The following is a 22,714-nucleotide window of genomic DNA, read 5'->3' on the forward strand; positions in this document are numbered from 1 at the left end:
AACTGATTCAAAACAAAACATTTAGGATCAGATTAAAAAAAACCCCAAAATATTCCCATGTGGATCGAACTGACCTGAAATGAAATACTTAATTTCAATTTACTCCAACAGAAAATCAAGTTTTCAGCAAAATAAAAATTTTGATTTTGCGGAAACGGCATTTTCTGTCAGGAAATCAGACAGAAAATTCCTGTCCAATTCTTCTATTCATATGTCATCCAAGCATGGCACTTTACGTGTAAGTAAATAACACAAGGTGCTGCCCCTTTAAATCAGCAATCAAATTAGACCTAGCAACATGAGAAGGGAAGATGAATGAAGGCTGGTGGCTAGGGCTGGGGCTGGGGGAAGGACAGGGGCAGTGCCTGTAGTAGAGTGTTATAGTTTGTATAGTGTGCAGTGTGCTAAGTGCATGTTGAGATGCTATGCTTGGTTACTTTCATACTGTACCTGGTCAGTTCATCCCTGCTTAGTCTGTAATTTGTTTTAAATTATTATATAATAGTTCTGAGGAGGCAAAGGTGGGGCAGAGCTGAATTGAGTTACGCTGGCTGGAAATGAGTTATTACCTTTTTATTATTTGTATTGGGCCTCAATCACGGACCTGGACCCCATTTGTAGCAACCTGCATGGGACTTGGCGGGAGGAGTACAGGCTGCAGGGGGAAGAATTTGGAAGTGGCATTGGGAAGGCTGTGTGCATGTGGCTGGAATGCCAGCTCCAGTTGGAGCACCTGTGTTAACAGTTCACTTAATAAAGAGCCAGCTAAGTTGTAATGAAACATGGATTCCTTGTGATTATTCAGCACTTGGTACATGAAACACCATTGTGCTAGGCACTGTAAAAACAAAGATCTCTGCCCTAAAGAACTACCAATCTAAGAATAAGACAAGAGACAACGGCTGGATGCAGACAGACGGAAGACAAGGAAACAATGAGACAATATTGCAATTGAGTTGATATTGTCATTGTTGGTCTCAGTCCAGTTCCTAGTGGCCACATCACTTCCTTTTACAGGACAGACCGGGGGTGTATTGTGGTGAGAAGGTCGCATGGGTTCTGCCCGGGCTGGACTGTCCAGGGGCAGTCAGTCCAGTCCATGGCTGCATATGAGTAACACATTTAGTGGAGGTGGGCAGTAGCATGAGGAGGAGAAGGGAAGGGGGTGCAGCAGCATGGGGTGTGAGGCAGTGGCACGGGGAGAGGGTGAAAGGGCAGTGCAGTGGTAGTGGGGGAAGAGTGACAATGTGGAACAGCAGGAGTGGGCAGGGAGGGCAAAGGGGGTGGACTGCCAGCCTGGGAGGGTGGTGGAGGGACGCATGGGAAGAAAGGTAAGCTGTGCAGTGGGGACTTCAGTGTGCAAGCACCTATGCATTGACTGCTGTCAGGGACCAGCTAGGAGGCAGGAAAGTCCTGACCTCAGTGACTGACTTTAATCGAGTCTCCAGAGGTGGCTGCTTTAACTGTCAGTGTTAAAGTCAAGGGGAGAAAAGCTAAAAGCAGAGGGAGTGCACCCATGCCTTGGCTTGAAGGCTGCAGCTTCTCCAGTGCCTCCCTGCTGGCTCCCTTCTGGCTGGTGACGCACAGACTCTCCAGACAGGGGAATCTGAGGTGGGAAGCTGTAGAGGAGAGGGGAGAACAGATGGTGAGACCCCCACCCAGAAAGCTCAGTGGAGAAAGATCCCAGGGACAAGAGAATGACCCTCGGAGCTCCTTCCTCCCTCCTGGCTGTGGCGTATTGAAAACTGTGTTGAAAATGATAAACTATCACTTAAATTCTCAGAAATTCCTGTTCCTGCTTGCAGGCTATGGAGCTCTGTAGGATATATTCAGTCTGGGTCTTTCAGCAGTCAGTCTGCAAAGAGTCAGCCTATGGTGAGCTGGGGTGAATTGTGTGTCTGCCTTAAGGAGCAGCCTGTTTTGTCTCTCTGTGCTTTTAGTTCTCGTGTGTTAAGGTCCTGGATTTTAAGAAATAAAATAGTGTTACATTGTAACCTTCCCCAAAAGAATATTTTATGTTTTAATCTAACTCCTCTGTTTGCTTGCCATGAAGATATCACACATGGTACGGTGAGGTGGTGGTGGTGGTGGTGGGGAGACAGGGCCTGATGGGTAAGGATGGAAAGAAGAATAGAGGGAGGAAGGGAAAAGCAGAGATATAGATGGGGCTTATTTACAGGGAAAACTGAAAAACAAAGGGGAGAAGAGGCAGGCGGAAAGGAAGGGAACAACCTGGAGAGACATAGGAAAAGGAAGAAGAGAGAACATGGGAGAGACAGCAAGGGAAGCTTGATGCCACAGTACTGCTCTCCCTTGGCTGTCCAATCTCTGTGCAAGGTGGCATGGCTGCATAGGACAAAGGCTATTGTGAAAGTTGGCTTTAGAAAAGAGACTCACCTAGGAGCCCAGTATCCTTTGTGTAAGGAGACAGGAGATCATGCTCTGGGGTTGAATGGTGGGGCTGGTCATAAGGGGCTGACACACAGGAATGCTAGGAAGACACTGCTTTAATCGCTGTCAAGGACAGGAGCACTGGCTGCTGTTGTGGGACCTCCAAGCCTGGTGGACCTGGGGCACATCTGCAGATATTGTAATAGAATGTGACTTCCCCTGTCAAGCTCCAGTGAAATACAACTCTTTGGGGCAGGGCTAGCGTTCCTGGTGTGTCTGTGCAGCGCCTAGCACAATGCTGCCCCAGTGTGCCAGGGAACACTAGGAACAGTTTCACTTTTTTTGCACAGTATTTTCTGAGCTGAAGTCTCCCAAAGTGCAGGGAATCTTGAGGGTACTCCACACACCTCCAAGGGAGGCTCCAGACCTTCAGCTCTCATTGCTGTTTCTGCATTGGTGTGGATTCTCCTTCCCAGCTGAGGCTAAATGCTGGTGCTGCAAGGAAGGGGCAAGAGGAGCACCAGGTATGTACCCAGTGAGCCCAGCCAGGCTCCAGCCACGCTGGTGGGAAAAGAGCCTCGATCCAGGCCTAGAAGGTGGTTTGGGAGCTAGGCTTCCAGGGAGCTGCCAGCCAGGCCAGGACTTGTGGTGTTGAGGCAGGGAGGCAGGAACCAAGGGAGCAGCAGCTGGGGGACTGGTAGACACCTGTCAGTGACTTTTCTTTTCTTGTCCCTGTTCTCATTGACACGGTGTGTTGTGTCACCATCAGACGACACACCACCACGTTGCCCCGGGCTTGGGAGCCACCAGCGACAGGGAGTGCCCCGTCCTTGGATGATCAGTTTGGGGGAGGATTATGTGTGCACTCCTTGCCATGGATGGCTGTGTGGGGGTGTGCACACATGCCCATATGCTCCCTAACATTCCTAGATCATTTACAAAGCCGTATCAAGCCCCTGTGGCTGTTTAGCAGGCCAGGTACTGTCCTCCTCTTGCAGAAATCTCTTCATGGCAACCATGGGATTTGACCTGTGGTGCTGATTTTTGAAACAAACAAACAGCCTTGCGGGGAGACTGTTCCCTTTGCGCATTGGTTCAGAAGAGCTGCCCTGTTCCTTCCCTGCCCTGGAGAATGGTAACAGCTGTCTGACTTTTAGCCAGCACTCAGCTGCTGCGTTCAAGTTGGTGCTCTCTGACACGCACCGTCATGGAGCTTTGTATGTATGCGCTCTCTCTGGGATTCCTTGATATTCCCCCCCCCCATGCCAGCTTTGCTTTCGGTTGGCAGCTGCTCAGACCTGGCTGCCCGCTCCTTGTGAGGCACAGCATGGCGGTGGTGCAGACTGGGATAGGGGCCTGTGCTAGCTGATGATGTCATTGGTTTGGGAGTTGGCCTGGGAGGGGGGGGGCAGATGTGGTGATTCATGCTGCACAGCCTGCAGGAACAAAGTCTGCCACTGGTGCTGAGCAGTGCCAGGGGCTTCCCATGCAGTTGGGGGGGGGGGAAGGGGGGAAGGGCGGCAGAATTGGGCACACCTTGAAACAAAGCACATCTGTGTAAACAAGGCGGGGTGGGGGAATGGAGTTAAAGACACAGAATGAGATGGTGAGAGGGAGGCAAATGAAGAAAGAAAGAGTAAGTTAGACAGAGGAAGCCAGAGAGTGGGGACAAAAAAAGCAGAGAAGAAAAAGCAGGGAGGGAAGGGAGAAGCTGCATCAAGTGCTGGCTGAGCAGACCCGGAGTGAGTGCAATTCTTTCCCGAGAACACTAGAGGGAGCTTAGGAATCAGGAGAAGACTGGACATTCAATTGGTGGAGATGTTTTGGTTTTGTTAAATACAGGATCCATTTGGCTCCTACTCACTGCCTGCTTGATCCAGCTGCCATTCATCTGGGGCAGAGAGGGAGCAACTTAAGGCTGTTCTGCACAGAAGTTGTACTGATTGTACTAAAAAAGGTTTTTCAATCGATTGAGCTAAATCACTGCAAGTCCCTTGCGTGGATGCTTCTTAAACGGGTTTGGGCAGCTAAGATCAATTTGGTAACAAGCCAGTCTAGTTAGATTGGTGCTGCGTGTGCGCAGAGACAGGGCCTCAGAAAGAGTGTCTCCTGGGAAACATACGGAGTAAGTGGCAGAAAGAGAGGTGAATCAAGGAGAGCGAGAGAAGGCAGAACAGAAAATCTCTTTGCCAGACCCAGAGGATAGGGTAAGGGGGGAGAGATTAGGAGCCTGGGTTAGGGCTAAATGGAAAGGAGTTGTCAGTCACTGTCCTTGCAGTTCTCCCCATTCACTGACCAGACACACACATTGCTCATTTGGAATCTTTTATTAATGTATAGAAAATGCATTTAAAAAAAGGAACTATACATAGGCTAAGAGCAGTCAGGACTAAAAATACTAGTTAACAATGGTCAACAAGCGTAGATCCCATTCTCCAAGCCACGTTTCCATGACAGGGTTGGGAGGGTGGTTACGCTTTCTCTCTCCCCCTTCAGTTGTGTAGATTTAGTTCAGTTTGTGCGGGGGAGCTTTCTGCCTCCTTTCTTCCTTTTTAAAATAATAAACACAATTCCAGAGTAATGTATGTACAAAAGGGGTGGGGGCCAGAGTTGTTGGTTTTTTTTTTTTTTTTTTGGGTTGCCACCCCCCTGAAAAAGCACCGGTGGCTGAAGTCTGGAGGATTCAGAGTTTGTCTCCCCAGGTGGAGAGTGAGGAGGGTCTGTTCTTGTGGACTCACACTGAAAGACGCTGGCTCCCCGCACCTTCCCTGCCCCCTCCCCTTTCTTTGAAACAGCAGTGCTACAGCCGTATTCCATAGCAGCGTGTAGGAGATTATGTGGTACCAAAAGTCCATCGAGTGCCTTATCTAGTTCCTAGGCAGGACAAGAAGTAAGCGCTGTCAGGCAGGCCCATAATAAACTGGGGGAAATGTTTATTACCGTATCAACCCATGGCATCTGCCTTATTTGTAGGAACTTAGAGATCATGCTGGGCAGCTGGGGGAATTTCCAGGGGTGCTGCCTTCAGTTGGAAAAGGAGAGCATCCTGGTGTGTGTAATGTGATCCTCTCTCTCTCTCTTGCAGAGAATCAATGCCTCTAAGCAAATTTCCTAGGGGGACCTGGGGATGGGTGGGGGAGGGGTATCTGAACAGATGAGCACTTTGTTGGTAATGTCTGGACTCGGTTATTCATCTGACTGACATATTGCACTACACTTAGGCTGGTGAGCTTGTTTGCTTGTATTAATATGTGTGTATATATGTATATCTTCATGTACAGTGTATATACACACCCAGGAAAATGTATTAAGCAGTGAGGCCAATAGACCTGCCCCATCCTCCTGCTGCTGTCCCATGCACCTTTAGTGCGCTAGAAAATTGTCAGGAGGGAGTGAAGTCTGAACCAAACCTTTACTTTAGTTGACCTAGAGGAAGGAAGGATGAGGCAAGAGGGGAAGGACGAGCGTGCCCGCTGGGATTTAATAAATTGCACTTCTCCTATCTCCCCACATGCGCCACTTTTACTCTGCTTTGCTCACCTAGCCTCAGGGGCTATATTACTGGTTTGCTGGCCTTGTTATTTTCTGGCTGGTATTTGTCACTGCCAATTGTTCCATTACAGGGTGAGAGGAAGTGATATCAGTGAACCAGAGATGCCAAAGGAAATGACAAGAACGTTCCTTCCTCGCATGTCTCCACGGATAACTCGAGAAGGTGGCCTCACCCTTCGGTGAGCTCAGTTGCAGTTTCTGCTCCTTGATATTTTAATTCCTAATCGTCTGGACCTGATGCACACCTTAGCAACCAGCGTTTCAGTCCTGGTACTGGTTGTGAAGACGTGACATGTGAGCCATCAGTAGTGTTAGGGAACCAAGGACTGATAGATGTCACTCATTTGGCTATGTGCATTGAGGGGTATCTTGATCTCTGACCTGTTTAGTATGCTCCACAGGCTGCCCTGTAGGGTGGCGTTTATCCACACAGGGCTGTGGTCACCTTCAGAGGAAAAGACCTCTTTAGACATGGACTTCCCAGATTGGTGAAGGTCGGATTTATCACAGAAGTAACTGGTGATACAAAGCCAGTACAAGCCAGACCTGCTAGGCCATGCCCGCAGCTGATGTTACATTGCCTAGTTCCAGAGAATTCGGAGATGTGCCAGTTTACAGTAGGTGATGATCTGGCTCCTTGTGTGACCTTCAGCAAGTCATTCAGCCTCCTCCTCATCCCCCACCCTCCCCTTGTCTCCTGGGACTCAGTTCTCTCTGCTCTAAATTGGGGACAAATAATGCTTGAGGGGGAAGGTGAGGGTTAGTTCATTTATGTTTGCAATGTGATTTGAGACCCTCAGGGTATTGCTGTTATAAACTAGCACAAAGGCAAAGGTTTCTTCAAACTCCTTGGGTAGCAATTAACTTTGACAAACTATCAGAGCTCATCCTATGAATATTTTCCTGCCTGTGGGAGAGGACCAGGTCTCGTTTTATCACCAGATTCCTCACATTTACGTGCTTTTAGCAAAGCCAGGAAAGGCAGCTCTCCCTTCACTGCTCCTGATTTTTTCAGTCACTTCTTAAACCACTGCAGAATGAATAACAGAGTGAGGGTGGGTGAACTGGCTGAGATGAAATAGGAATGGAGCTGAACTTTCCCTTAAAGCTGACCCAAACCCAAACAGAACCTTTGTAGGAAAAAGTCCCCTTACGGCCCCCTTATGGGAGCACAAGCAGAAATGCTGAAATACACCCAAGGCAAGTTCTTGAACCATTGGGGCCCCGATCATGATTGTGGCCTTTAGACATGGAATAATATCATTTCTGGCCTAGTTAGGAGCAGGACGCCCCAAGACAGCCTGTTCTCAAGAGATTCCCAGCTTGATTTTTGCTGGCTTGTGGTTTGGGGAAACATCTGGCCTTCAAAGCCCTTTTAGCCAAACCTAACCCAACCTCCAGTTCTTATGGATGTTCATCCGCTACCAGAAAAGATACAGCTGCTAAGCTCTACTTCCACTTCTTCGGTCACTAAAGCAGCCCGAGAAAAGGAAGACAAGTCCATCCCCTCAGAAAGCCTCTCCTCGCTCCCCTCATATCCTCCCTAGCACTACTGAACAGGGCACTACTGACCAGGGCTCATTGTCTAACAGCTGCCAGGTACTTTGTTGTAAGTACAGGCATCTCTTCCATGGTGAGAGAGTTCAGTGAGAGTTTAGCCTTCTTCTCAAGGACTCTAGTGCCCTGGCTTAAAGGAATGATATATACAAAGAACATTCCCTCCCTATCTTACTTATAGCACCTCAGGAAAGAATATTAAAATCCTGCCACGCAAGGGACTTCTGCTCCCATTCGAGTCAATAGCCATAGGGCATGCTCAGCCCTTTCCAGGGCAAACCCCAAATTCCCCTGTCACTACTGATGCTGAGAGTTTTCCTTTTTGCACGTCACTCAGTCTGGACCATTACTTCAAATTCATTTCAAACCAAATCCTGGATCTGATCTTGCAAGCCCTGTGCGCGGAACACCTCCCTTTGACTTTATGGAGGCCTCTGGCTTGCTGCGAGTTAAAGGCTTGAGCCAGAGCTCACTGAAATCAGTGAGTCTTTCCATTGACTTCGGGGGGGGGGGGGGGGCAGGCCTAGCGAGAGTTCCAGCCTAGAGCTCAGTGATCTCCTCAGGACGAGAGCTGGATAAATAGGGAGACAATAAGCCATGACCATCTCAGCAACGTTTGTATAGAATTTACCTTTAGTTGAGTTTGCTCCCTCTCATATAGGTTTCTTATGAACACTTGGAGGAGCCAAGTTTGTTTCATGTGCATTTTCAAGCCAAGATTAGTTCAGTTACGAAGCAGAACTAATTGGGTGAGAAAACCAAATTTGTTTTGGCCAGAGAAGTAGTTTATATAAAGGGTCATCCAGTGAGGGAGCAAGAAAATAGGCCATCTTTAATCAGGTGACCAATCCCACAGCACCAGCGCTGAACACAATTTGCACATAACCACTAGCTGAAGTTTTGTTCATCCAAAACATTAATTGAACAAAACTGAGAAGCCAGCATGTTCTGAAAAATTGCAGCCAGTTCATGGGCAACTATTCATGGAGGAAAAGGGCCAGATTTTGACAGATATTCATTGTTGATTGGTTGCCTCGGTGTTCCCAGAATACCCCGCAGGCACCAGAAATGTAACATTCCAGGCATCTCTACTTTGAGGGGTCTAATAGTCTCAGAGACTGAGGGTGAGGGAGGGCAGCAGCAGTAGTCCTGAGGGAAGGTGGTTTCTGATTAGCATGGAGGCCAGCGCTGGGAATCTACACAGGCAGACAGCATGTAGGGGGCTGAGATGGTGAAGAAGAGGAAGGAAGAAGCAAAGATTCCTCAGCAACTTACTCTGGGTGGGAGCCCTTGCTAAGCTTCTTGGCCAGAAGGGACAGTGGGAGGATGGAGAGAAGGGAATTTCCACCCAGTGCCAGAAGAATAAAACCAGATTCAACTCAGAGTAGGCAAGAGGTGGTTTGAAAAACTTCAGCTTGTGCCACGTGTGGATAAAATGAGGCACAATCCCGACTCAAGGGGCTCAGTGCTCAGCCCGCCCTGGCTGCCCCTTACTGCCCATTCCTTTTCATGTCAGTGTTGATTGCCAAAACCTCGTGCGATGATGCAGCGTTGGTAATATCAGTCTATGGTAATGACTTATCGGGGGATATGCTGGGGTTGGAAGATAGACTGCAAATTGCCCTTCATCCTGCAGTGTGTTCTGCTGGTCAGATAATGGAGTCCTATCGTTAGGACCCTCCCATCCCAGCTAGGAGGCAGCTAGGGAGGGGTGTGTGGTGGGGAAATATATTGAGAGAATAACTATCCTTTCCTGGAGAAGTGATACCTGCTAGCAATGCTAGGCTTAAAGAAAGATCAATCTGAGTTTCTGTGGAGGGATGGGGATAAGATCAGGTGGGGCTGTGATTTAGAATAGTGGGTTTTTTTGGTTTTTGTACCGATCCAAAGAAACAGCTTTCTTTCCCTCTGCTGGATCGCAAGTGCTGAGCAGCAGCATTTCCAGTGAGGTTTCATGCTTCCACCTGAATGGACAATGGAGACAATGAAAGCCCAATCAAGCCAAGTGACTTGTCCAACTTGAAGTCAGGGCCGGTGCAACTACTTAAGCAAACTAGGTGACTGCCTAGGGTGCCCAGTGGTTGGAGGCGCCTAAAAGCCTGCTCGGGCGAGGAGGTGGAGTGGAGGTGAGCTGGGGGCGGGGGGCGCGGGGAGGGCCGCCCGCAGTAACAGGGGGAGCGCACAGGGGAACTGCTCCCTGCCCCAGATCACCTCCACTCTGCCTCCTCTGCTGAGCACACAGCCCCCTCTAAGTCTCCTCCAATCGGTGCTGCAAGCCTGGGAGGGGAGAATTAGAGCAGCACTGGCGTGCTCGTGGAGGAGAGCTGGGGCGGGCTCCCCGGGCGGTGTTAGCTGCCATGGAGGGGGCGGGGTTAGCTTCCGTGGGGGTGCTCCCTGGGTTGGGTTAGCTGCTGTGGAGGGGGGGCTTGCAAGGAGGGGTAGCTGCTGCGAGGGGGGGCTCCCGGGGTGGGGTTAGCTGCCGCGGGTGGGGTTAGCTGCCGTGGGGGGGCTCCTCGGGTGGGAGGGGCAGGTGGGCATAGTTAGCTGCCATGGGGGAGGGGGGGCACAAGGTGGAAGTTTAGCCTAGGGCGCAAAACTTCCTTGCACCGGCCCTACTTGAAGTTACCCAGAGACCCACTGAGACCCACTGCCTCAGATGGGAATTGAAGCCAAGATGCTCAGTTGCTGCACTTAGTTCTAACCATTAAACTACACTGCTTTGTCATTTCATAGGGTCACCTCTTGTTTGTGGGCTGCCAATGGGTGGGGGCAGTTTTCAGACAAATAATTGCTAGGGATTTCCCTAAACTTCCGTCAGTCCTAACTGCTGCTTCTCCTTGGCTTTTGGAATTCCAAAGTGATGCGCATAGCTAAGGACAGAAGAGATTTTCTACCTCTCATGAGAGTCTCATCCATCTTACTCCCCTCCCATCCCAGATCTAGTTCTTCATTGAAGCCTTCTTGTTCCTCCTTGATCTCCCTACACCTCCTCTGATTCCTGGTGATTTACTCAGGGCCTTGTCCAAAGCCCGCTAAAATCCACAGGAGAATCTCTGCTAGCTTCAGTGGGCTGTGGATCCATCTCTACATCCAACATGTGTGCAGAACTACCACTAGCTGAGCACTACACTCTCACCCATTCATGTGCTCAAGGGTCAGGAAACCCCCTGGGTTCAGGACTGAAAGCAAGGCTTAGTGCCCTTATAATGCTGGATCATACCAGTGCCACATGTCAGCTGCAGCACCGTTCTACCAGACCAGACTAGCAACAGATGGGGTCTTTCCCCTTGACCTTACAGCCAGGGGACTGAGGTTGTACCTAATCCTGAACCCAGGGTTAGTTAGGTTTTTATGTCCCAATGCATGGCACGGGTAGGGAAGAGGGGGAGACTATATTTCCTGCTCGTTCTCCTGTCTCTCCACTGGGCACAGGCTGGATGGGAACAGATGGGAGTTAGTCACACTCCTTGAATCTGTTAGAGACTCTGTCCTGAATTCTCTGTTCCACTCAGGCCCCTTTACGTGCTCTCTGAAAGTGGGTGTAAACTGCAATTGAATGCAAAGCGGCCTTGGTGTAAACAAGACTCAGTCCCACTATCAAATAGCGATAGTCCCCGGTAACCTTTCCTCTACAGTATGGCGAACCCACACAAAACTGCCTTGTGCTAGCGTATGGGACGCAGCAGTGGAAAGTGCCTGGTCTGTTCTCATTGGCCAAACTGATTAAAGTGCAAAACATAAGCAGCATCAACGTTAAGGAGTAAATTCAGTGTTTGAAAATCACTTTTAATAATTAAAGGTGTTGTTAGTAACAACAGGCAGGGATGGGATAGAGCTTTTAAATATCAGGTTTTAACCAGGGCAGTGTCCCTTTATAAGGAGGGAAAACATAATGTTTGGAACTTATATGGGGCCTTTCCTCCAAGGATCTGAAAGTGCTCTACAAATGTCAATGAATTAAGCCTTGCGACAACACTGTGAGAGAGGGAAGAGTTCAGCTCCCCAGAGGAGAGCTGGTGGAAACAGCTCACAGAGACGTTGTGACTCACCCAAGATTACAGAGGAGGCTAGTGAGAAGAGAATCTACATTGAGGTCTTTTGCCTCAACCACCAAACCATCCTTCCTCCATAACCCCAGAGAACACGAACAGGATGACTGGATGTCACAGCACACGGCTGCAATTTACTCTGCAAGCTTCAGGATGAACTGCGGCCACTTGCCAGTTCTTCTGTTCGCTGCTCTTTCTCTAATACTCTTTGGTTTAGGACCAGTAACATCTATGAGTCACAACATTATTGTACGTAAAAATAACAGTGAAAAGGGAGATTAAATGAACTTACTTCAGAATGACATTAAAGATTCCTAGAAGCTGTTTTCTCTGATTCCTTCTCTCCTCTCCCCTGAGCTAGGCCTTATAAAAATAACAGCAAAAAGCCACCAAAGGGTTTATGATGAAGTCAACATGCAGAGTAGATGGGCCACTTTTGCACCCCAGAAAACACTAAAGCAGCTCACATCTACAGGCAGATGCAGTGCACCATCCATCTGTTACTACCCATGCGCCTACCATAAATAGGGGGTGACCTTGGACATGTTAGAAGTATGGTGATGGTGGGGTTCATAAGTAGGCCGTGATTGCTCTAAAGGAAAGGAATACAACGCAGACAAACATCTCACGCTTCTTGTGAGATCTATGACTTGCAGTAACCCGGTACACAATGCCAAGCTTGAACTTCACTTCTCCCCACTGTGTATGTGTGCACGCATGTAGTGAGCTCCTGGGGATAAGGAACACTGTGTGTTCTTGGTCAAAGGGAGAGGGACAGCTGCATCATCTTGGCTAACAGGGGGATTGGACATTATGTTGGGGAGGGGGCAGGCTCTCCCTGGCTGGTATGACAGAGGGAGGAGGTGGAGTCTCTGTCCCTGGGCTGAAGGGGCATTAGACTTGTTGCCTCTGAGTATGATCAAATGACAGGGCACTATGTGTGGTCCCTCTTGCCCAGGTGCAGCTGGTGCTACATGCCACCTCAGCTGCAGGCCTAGTCCAACAGCTCAGCCGAACAGCAAACCTGCCCCCACAGCGTGGCCAGGCCAGCCTCCATCGACGTCCCTGGCTGACAGGACCTGCAGTGTGAAGGAGGCCCTGCTGCATCGGAGATGGTGGTGAGGGAGCACCTTCAACAAAAGCATGTCCTACGGGGTTCACCTGGGATTTATAAGTCTTTAAAAAAAAAAATAAAAATCCATCTCTCTCTCTCTTTCCCGTTGTGAGCAGGGGGAGCGGGCACTCGGCATTTCACAGGGAAGGTGTTGAGTCCCTTTCCAAAGCCTACCAGCCGCTCAGTCAGCCCTTCCAGGACTCCTATGGACCAGGTTGCTAGCTCAGAGTAGTAGTATTTCTTTTCCCTTTTCATATTATAAAATACAAACGAATGACAGAAAAGGTCGGGTGGCTGGGGCGGGAAGGGGCAGGATTCTTGCTGGCTCACAGCTGTAGGGACCGTCGTTTCCTTCCCGAGACGTTACGGTGGTTGTAGGGTCGCATCTTCATTTCCACAAAGGGTATGGAGAACTCGTGGCCTTTCCAGTGGAACCAGTTAATCCCCTGCAGGCAGGAAGGAGAGCAAGGCACAGGGCAAAAACAACAAAACAGGTGGAGGGGGGAAAAAGAAGGAAACACGTTTGAACTTGGAAGTTAAGTGGGAAGAAAGAAAAGAGTTTGTTTAATGAAGCAGCTTCTCTTATTACTCTCTGGGCAAGAAATGTGTACGTTTCTCTCTCTGGCTTGTTATCCCCCGCAGCTCTCACGTATGTGCTAACTTGTTAGTTTTCCTGTGTCTCCCACTCATAAGGCAAGAAACATTGCTTGAAAGTTTCCCTCTTGAAACCAGATGGAATCTGCCCAGTGTAATGAAAGGGAAGGGCCTGGGAAAGGCACCTTGGGGCTCCTGGTTATGCGAAGCACCATCTCTCTGCTGCATGGTTCCGCGCTTACCTGACTGTGCCGGGACTCGCCGTACTTGCCGTTGAGGTTGGTCCGGTGGCAGTTCTTATACCACCAGGCCCCTTTGTATGACATGGCGCAGTTTGTAACAGCAACGTCATTGTCTCTGTCCTTGGTGGAGAACGGACGTCCCTGGTGATAGGTGAGTGAATCTCCTGTATAAAGGGAGACGCTGTGAAGAGAGGCTCAGGGGTGCGCCTGCGGTGTGTAAGCACAACCATGTCAGGCCTGGCTAGTCTCTCTACAAAGAGTAAATTATAATAATGCAATAACATTGTTCATTCTGCTAATCTATAGCTCTCCAGCTCAAAGAGTTGAAGACTGGCAGAATGCTATGGGAATAAGATTAGTTTGAGTTCCTAACCCCCTGACCTCATGGGTCCTAGATCTTTTTGCTGACATTCTGGTGTAAAGATGGGCCTGAACAAAATCTAGATCCTTGGATCTGAACCCCTTTGGGCATTGGAGATGGTAAAAACCTGCAGCCAGGTCCAGTTCTGAATTTCATGGCTAAAGCAAATTCCTGGATCCAAACACCCCAGAACTCGAACTCTAGATGTAGGTGTGAGGCGAGGACCCATCACTGCTCTGATGAAGGGTTTCTGTTTCCACCCATTGGCCAAAGAGATTGTTTTCTCCCTCTAAACATTGGTCCCTTCACACTGTGGTCTGACTGGCTCAAAAAAGAAAGGGTAATGAATATGGTAATTAGAGATAAGCCTGAGTTTGCAAAGTTTGGGGCTTTTCAAATCTGGGGAGGTGGTTTGGCTCATTGTAGGCAGGTGTTGGCTGCAGAGTTTGGATCCTGATGTAAACTTTCCTACAGTTGGGAGATTTTCCAATCTAGGGTTTTTGGGTTGGGCCCATCTTCTGCTTCACTTCTGTCATGCTTCTATGTTTCCAAAATAACCCTAAATGCATGATGGGCAATAAGAAGTGAATAAACGCTTTGTAATGCCCCAAGAGAATACCAAAGAGACCAGAAAATATTAATTATGCACAGTCCTGAAAAAAGAACACAGGGATGTGCGTGCACGTACACACACAGAGTACACGTGGGAAAACCTAAGGGAAATGTACTGTCTGGGAAACCTTTACTCCTCTTTCAAGGGGCAAAAAGGGTGGTTCCCCTCTGTGTCATTATTAACTCTGCAGATAAGGGTTTGAAGCACAAAGGGTTTTGTTGCATTATAATTCAGCCAGTTTGGGGATAGGGGAGGAGTGTCAGACTCCTAGATATGATACAAACATAGGCCAGGATCCTCAAAGGTATTGAAGTGCCTAACTCCCCTTGATTCCAATGGGAATTAGGTGCCTCAATACCTTTGAGGGTCTGGGCCATAGGAACTGCTATGGTGTATCAAACTAACGGTTCATCTAGTCCACTATCTTTTCTCACCCAGTACTAGATGTCTTACAGGCATGGACAATTCTACATCTTACATATGGTGGAGGGTTTCTTGCTAGCCCCAGGCAGAGAGTGGTTGCCTTGTACCCGGAGTCTGGCCATTTGTGGTCATTAGACATTTTTATCCAAACAAGAATAGCTGTATCCTGACTCCCCCTCCATCTTGAACCAGGGTTTCCACTCATCTAACACCTCCCTGCTCGCACCCGGTGGTTTGCTACTCGCTGACTGAGTGGAGAAAGCATTAAACCTGAAGCGACATCAGGGAGCCCTGATTGGAGGAACACTGGAAGCTCTGATTGGTCAAGACATCATATTTAAACCCAAAGAGAGGCACAGGAAACGGTTTGCACAAGTAGGCCCTAGGTGGCTGCTGCTCGGACACCTCGCCCAGTGCTTCAGCTGCTGATCTGCTTGCTTCCTGGTGACCTGAGTCGTGCCTGACCCTGTCTGGATTGGTGTGTCTGGCTCCTGCCTGATTCCCGGTAACCCAAACATGACCTTCTGCTAAGCACTAGACCCGGCTGCCTCTGTCTATCCCTGACAAGCTGCAGCTAATCTTGTTATTCATTGAAATGTCTAGTCTTAGTTGTGGAAGTGAGTTCTCCTCCGCCACGCCCCGAAGATATCTGAATGTTAGAACATCGTCCTGCCAACATTGTGGTGGGTGAAGCTTAGCAGTTCTGTCTCATCCAAGAACAGTGGCTGGGCTAACGTTCTAACCAAAGCAGCAAACGTTTGACACGTATATCATGGTACTATATGGATGACTTCAGCTTTTCAGTTCATATGGAAGCGTGACATTAACAGGCTGATCTGCTGTTATTGTGGTACGAGACACTAGCTCTCATTATTGATCCGATTAGCTGAACAGCAATGGGTGTATAGTAACTGCTCATGGAAAATTCTATGTGCTGATTAAACATGTGCCTCCCGGTGATTACCACACTGGTTTATCTGATTACTCGCAAGGCAGCAGAGACAACTAAGGGCGTCTATTTGGATGGTCCAGAGTGGTAGTAGCATCCAGGAAAGGAATTAATCTTTTGGGTGGTGGGATTTCCTTACACTGCTCAAGCTTATGCACTGCAGGCGTTTCGGACCCACCAGTCCAGAAAGCTTCCTGCTGCACGTAGGTGCTTGTTAGTGATAGTGTGTACCGGAAGTGCCATTGTAGTCTCCTATCCGGAGCTTGTACAGACTCCTGGCGTCACCGAGGGAGAACTTGTCGTAATAGGCGTAAGTTGCCTCTTGGCCATCTCGCATGTCTATTCGTAGCTCGTAGCGTCCCTGCGATGTGATCTTCTGAATGTTATCCAGGCCTGCAGACAAAAGCAGAGGATTCAGGTGAAATCTGGTACCTGGTGGCAATTCTGGGAGGAAAATGGAAGGAGATTCAGGGCTCAGTGAAAATGCACGGCAAGCAAATGCAGAGGACGAGAACCCAGAAATCACCAGTGCTTTGAAGAAAAGCCACACTGCCTCAGTTCGTGTCTCTGCCCTTAGTGACTGAATGTGGACGTTACACTTATGTACAGAACAAGACACTGGACCCAGATTTCTCTAAGTCTGGAGTGTTTGGCTCTGCAGTTTTGGGGTTTGACTCATTGTAGTAGGAATCATTTGCAAAATCTGAATCTGGCTTCTGATGCCAAACACCTTAAATTTGGAGGGTGTTTGCGCCGTGGGCCCACCTCCAGTGTGTACATGTATAGTCCTGTCCCTGTGTGACAGCATTCCGGTTTGAAGCAATGCTAAATCATCAATATCTGTTTTTTTACATTTCTTCAGGTGAATATTCTCACTCATTAAGATCAGGGATGAGAAATGCCAGTTACAGCCATCCATTGAGGGTATTAGTTGTACATGCTCCACTCACGCAGAGCTTTGCCAATGCCTCACCCACTCATTCCTCAATTTCCACCATTCTAGGCCTGGGCCTCTTCTGAGAAGAAATTACCAACCATGTTAAATTGCAGAGTGTATTTATAATGCAGACAAAAACCTTCCAGGGAATTGGACAGAATGGCCATGCTCCATTCCTTTTATGACCGAAGGAGATTTGAAACCAGGTCTCTATGGGTGGAAGGCCAGTGAAAAAGCCTACTGTGCCACCTAACAAATCAGGAACTGCTGCACCTTTGTGATCTCCTTTTATGTCACATTTCCTCCGCATGACACATCGCTAATGATACGAGCGCAGACAGAACAAAGGAGGAAACACCATGGTGAAGAAAAGCAGATCAATAGGGGAGAGATGGACAGATAACCGCTTTAATGATACGCAGACACAGAGAGATGGAAATTAAGCTTGCAGAGATAAGTGTCTGATTGAAAGATGCAAAGCATCCACTGATCACAGCCAGGCTGACTGTGTCAGTGACAGACAAAGAGGTGAGGGCATTACCCAGCCAAAACTCATCCTCTAGGTTTCCAAAGCCAACCCGGTAATCCATCCACTTTCGAAAGAAATCCGTCAGCCCATTCTGCCGTCTCTGGAACACCTACAAAGGGAGAAGGAATGAAAGCCACATGGAAGAATCTTTGCTTTATGCAGAAACATTGATAGATCATAGCCAAATGGGCTTTGTTATATGTGAAATTAAAAGATAGTGCTTTGCCTTTCTATACCACCCTTCAAGTGAGGAGCTCAGAGCTTGAGAGGTTAATGTATTAATTCTCACTACAGGCCTGGAAGTTAGACATGTATGGCAACAGTCAATTTACAGATGGATAAATTGAAGTTAAGTGATGTCCACAGCAAATCAGTTGGAGAGCTGGGAACAGAATCTAGAAATCCTGATGTCAAGTTCCCTGCTCTAACCAATGGACAACACTGCCCGCTTTTCAGCATGTGATTTTGTTTTTAACTAGTTATTTCTGTAAGCCTTCAGCATGAAATCAGATGTGAGGCTTTGAAGCAGAGTAAAAAAGCAGGTAAAAGCTTTGGCGAAAGAATCCACACCAGCAGTGTTAGGAATTTATACTTTGATTTAGGAGGCCCTTTTCTGACATTTGTATATAATAATGTGTGAGAGAAAATGAGACAACACAATCTAGTTGGAACAGCAGAGTATTCTCTGGTTCTGATGCCGGTCCACCTGAGTCAGGCTGTGTTTATGAGATTCAGCTAAGTAGCATTTGCCTCTAAAAGCACTGTACAAAGTCACTCTAGCTGATGGCTGACACCACCATATGGTGATCCCTGTGAGTGCAAATCATTTACTTTGAAAGCTAGTATCCATTTAATTTCATGTATAGGACAATAGATCAGTTTCAGCTTCAGGCTATGCTTTACTTCCAAAAGGAGCTGCAAACATTTCAAATCAATCAAAGGGAATTTCTCCAAGTGCAGCTCCTATTAACAGCTCAGGACCCATTCCTTAAGACGTGGAAAATGAAGTAGACTGTATTAAGCCTCTTTTGGTGCATTGCTTTGCTGTCTTTCATAGCTGTGTTGGCCAGAGCTGTGCTTTACTTTAATTTATTATGGGCATACAGTGTTTCTCTGTTGTGGCTTATAGCCACATAGCCAAGGGTGTGGTCTCAGCTGAACTCCAAAACTAAGCAGCATCAGGCTTGGTTTGTTCTTGGATGGGAGATTTGAAGGATAAACCCCTTTGCTGCAGGCAGTAGTGCTGGTTATTCAGGAAACATCACTGTTTCCATTGTACCAGTGCCCTAGCATAGCGTTGGAGCCACCGTGCTGCTGGAGAGGCTATTGGAGGAGTAATGACATGAAGGTCCCATGGCATATTTTGGACTTGGTTTTTTTAGCTTTATCCTTGCACAGGGGGAGGCGCAGGGCTGCAGTGCCCGGGACTAGAACACATTATGTCTCGACGAGCAGCCGGGCACTGAGGAGGAGTGTGCCTGCTGCTGTGCCTTGCAGTGCTGACCTGCGTCACTGCTGATACATGTGGGAACTTGGACATAGCTTCTCCCTGCCTTCTTTGGGGTGGCTTGTGCCCCAGTAGCTGTTAGCAGGGAGCTGTCCCTGCAATCAGAAGAGCATGCGGACTTTGATTATAACCAGAGTGCAAGGAGTACAACCCTCTTTGCACAACCACTCAAAGGCCAGTTGCAATTTAACCCTGAGATAGAGTAGTGATGTTAATCCTGGTGCCCCCTGCAAGTTACATTCTACCCAGCTGGTTTGTTCCTTCACTTGGATTAGGATAACTTTTCCTTCCTCCCCGTAACTGTTGCCATGTGCTGCCAAACAGCTGCTGCATTCCTCCCCAGAGGAGGCTACTTGGCCTTTGTGAATGATGTGGCCCTAAATGGTGTCTAAAGCATTGTGGGGATGCTCCGGAATAGAAGGATGGTGCTGGGAAATGGAAAACATTAGTAGAGCTGTGCAAATAACTGATGTTCCCGTTTACTGTCCAAACTGAAAAAATAGAAAAAAATGTTTTTTTACCTTTCAAATTTTATTTAATGAAATTGAAATAAAATGAAAATCATTTTGAATTAAAAAAAATCTAAACTTTTTGAATTTGGGGGGAATTCCCCCCCAATGAAACATTTTGCCAAATCCAACAAAAATTCGCACAATGTTTTAGTCAACCCAAAACTGCAGATTTCAATGGGAAAAAAAGTTTTTTTGTCCTAAAAATGTGCCCCAGCTCTAATTGTTCTGATGATGAGTTCTACATGGAGGCTTACAATCCATCCTCCCCCATCCGTGGTCATGTCGCAGTACACCTGCACTCGCTGGCTGAGGTCCCCATTGATGGAGATGGTGTAGATTCCACTCATGGTGTCGCCATTCATCAAATGCTGGGCACAGTCCTGAGGATTAGCGAACACGCGGCCTCCTGTGAAATTAGAGAGGCAAAGCTTCGAAGAGGGCACAGCACCTCCCTACACATGTCACATGACATATACCATATGATACAACATCACACAAGGCTTACTGCAATCCAGGAAGGACATGAATTGAACTTCCGAGGTCATGAATCAGCCTGATAAATCATGGTAACTCCATCAAGTGCATAAGCTATCTCTTGGCTTACTTCACATGTCATGCCTCATCATGCGATAAGCTCATTGCTTATACTAATTAACTCAGTGGTGGGGACCACTCTCACATAACAAGCCTCTGAGTGCGACCCCCCCCCCTTATAAATTAAAACCTTTTTTTTATATTTAATACTATTATAAATGCTGGAGGCGAAGCGGGGTTTGGGATGGAGGCTGACAGCTTGCAACACCCTGTAATAACTTCGTGACCCCCTGAGGGGTCACGACCCCCAGTTTGAGAACCCCTGGATTAACTCATCATATGCCACAAGGTATAATGGCATGACACTCAGTAACTCTACTGGGTACAATGAATGAGAGTGTGATATCTTGTGATAGTTTTCCATGGATCTTGTTCAATTCATTGTTCCCAATATACACAGATATTTTGGGAAATACCAATGTTCTTTCCTCGTCAACACTGGTTCTTCAAACATGTAACCAGACTGATTTAAATTGAGTTACTACATCCATGTAAGTGTCAGGACAATCCAGTTCATGCAGGGCTCGTCTTCATTAGAAAATTCAGCAGGATGTACCCATGACCCGGCAGACATGGTGTTGAACACAACTGGTCCATGTCTATGCAGACTGCAAAGTCATGGTCAGCGTTGTGGTAGGTAGCATGATTCTTCATGGACATGTTCTAGCTTGATGCAATTTTCAAATGAAGACATGCTCACAGTGTGGGGGTCTGCGTTAATGCTTTACCAGTCCTATATGATCTCAATAGGTCTGCAATATCAGGAACTTGCATCTGAGTCTTAGCTCACAAAAGTTGCACTCTAGCTTATCACTGGCCTAGGAGTTGTACTGATTTACACTTTTGTACATGAGAGGGGGAATTTTCCCTGTCCACTAGAGTTATTTGTGATATAGTGTAACTGCGAGAAGAACAAGGCCCAGTGACCACAGCTGTGATCATCCTCAGTGAAAAATATTAATTATAGTGGACCAGATTTCATACTCAAGTCCAGATTCTGTTTTCATTCATGCCAAGGGTAAATAAGGAGCAACTCCCCAGAAGTCAGTGGACTTACACTGGTTTACACTAGTGTATGTGTGAGGAGAATCTGGACTGTGGCACAAATGGGCACAAACTTGTGGGGAAATCTTTGATTCAGTTTTAGCGATGGCCTAAATGGTAGTGTCAGTTACACAGGAAATGGGTGTAAACTGCATTCACTGGGTGTGCAATGCCCGTGTGAGTTTAACATCAAAGGGAGTGGGATTAAAAAGTGGGAAGACATTTACAAACCCTGGTTTTGTTGTTGTTTTTTTCTATTCAGTCCCCCCACCCATTCTTGGGGCGTGAATAGTCAATGGGTTTCATTTTGGCCAAAAGGCAAAGAGCCCCTATTTTACAGTCTCTGTGCATTTTAACACAAGATCTAGTGAGAGACTTGTCGTGTATAGTACTAAACACACAATGAAATCTGCTTCAAAGACACACACGTTGTAGTCCCTGGTACTTTGTGAAGACCACATTTCTTAATTTATATTCAGATCTTTAAAATCGAAGCTGACTTTGAAAGAAATTTCAAACTACAAATTATAAATAGTGTATTGATTTTTTTCCTTTTTACCATTTGTATACAATTCCCCCAGAACCTTATGCAAATATGAAAGACAAACGGAACAGACAGCTATTAATATGCCAGGAAGAATGAAAGAGCCCTGTTATATGTGAACACAAAGAAGCAAAACATCTTAAATAAAGGTGGTTTTTTTTAAACAAACCAACAAAAACAACCTATTGTTCTCCTGGAAAGTGCCCAGATATGTTTCTAGAGTAAATGTAATGCAATGCCCTGGCTCTTAAACAAGGGAATGGTGGAAGCAACCGCATTCTACAGATCTCATTGTTTCATTGTTTATCCCCAGATGCTTCTGTTTCATAGATATATTAGAAAAGAAACAGGTTTATTGTGTTTGTTACTCACTTCTATTTTCATTTAAACCTACTTCTAACATGTCTCTCAGGGAAGAAGCCATCTACAGTACGTTCTCTGACTCTGGATAGGGTCAGATCCTCAGCTGCAGTAAATCGCAGCATAATCTCCCTTGTCAATGGAGCCTCGCTGATTTACACCAGCTTGGGATCTGGCCTTGTTTGTTTTCATCTTGAACTCAAGTTCATCCCCAACAAGTATATCTACTTTTCCATCCCCTCTCGCATATGCTGTAATCCTTTGTGCCCAATGGAGTCGAGGCAAGAATAGCGTAAGAGGCCCTGATCTATAGATATATCAGACAAGAAGGGTTTTTGTTGTTGCTAGCTTCTGTTATCACATAAAAGCAGGTTACAAGACCTTTCCATGTGCCTTGCCTGGTGTGTATGTCTGCAGCGGATTTAAAGGGAGCTCTTTTAATCTAACTATGAATACAGAGGAAGTGATTTCAGCACTGTAGAGTGGACAGCATCTTCAGGCTTTTTCTCATCTCTTTTGAAGAGCTGAGGTACAAATGTAACTGGATTCAGCTCTGCACAATGTGCATAGTGCCTATTAAGTGCTGCTTTCTGAATAAAACTCTCCTACACTGGACGCTATACTCAGCCCACATTTTTAACATGAGTGTTTTCAACATGCAGTGTTTCAGGGCAGACTGCTTCTAGTAAGCACTCTGACAATAGGGCCATGGGGACTGTGAATCTTAATCAGCTTAATGCAACATCCATTTCATGAGGGTAGAATATTTAATAAATAGGACTACTCTAAAGAACAGGAAAGCAGTGCTGTCGGGCAGTCAGAACATCACAGGGACTGGTTCT

The 22,714-nt window shown here is 47.2% G+C and overlaps 1 protein-coding gene across 4 annotated transcripts in view; it reads right to left on the reverse strand.

Moving 5' to 3' along the window:
* Positions 1-10,139: 10,139 nt before the first annotated feature.
* TNR (tenascin R) overlaps positions 10,140-22,714 on the reverse strand; it is a 153,023-nt gene continuing 140,448 nt past the window's right edge. For all 4 annotated transcript variants that reach the window (XM_034779399.1, XM_034779398.1, XM_034779397.1 and 1 more), the window contains 5 exons: positions 19,585-19,736; positions 17,324-17,420; positions 16,077-16,238; positions 13,500-13,663; positions 10,140-13,109 (listed from right to left, as the gene is read on the reverse strand). In XM_034779399.1, coding sequence (XP_034635290.1) covers positions 12,990-13,109; positions 13,500-13,663; positions 16,077-16,238; positions 17,324-17,420; positions 19,585-19,736 — 695 coding nt within the window. In that variant the 3' untranslated portion in view covers positions 10,140-12,989. The remainder of the gene's footprint in view (positions 13,110-13,499; positions 13,664-16,076; positions 16,239-17,323; positions 17,421-19,584; positions 19,737-22,714) is intronic.

The sequence above is a fragment of the Trachemys scripta genome, chromosome 8 (genome assembly GCF_013100865.1).
Source record: "Trachemys scripta elegans isolate TJP31775 chromosome 8, CAS_Tse_1.0, whole genome shotgun sequence".
Lineage (NCBI taxonomy): Eukaryota > Metazoa > Chordata > Testudines > Emydidae > Trachemys > Trachemys scripta.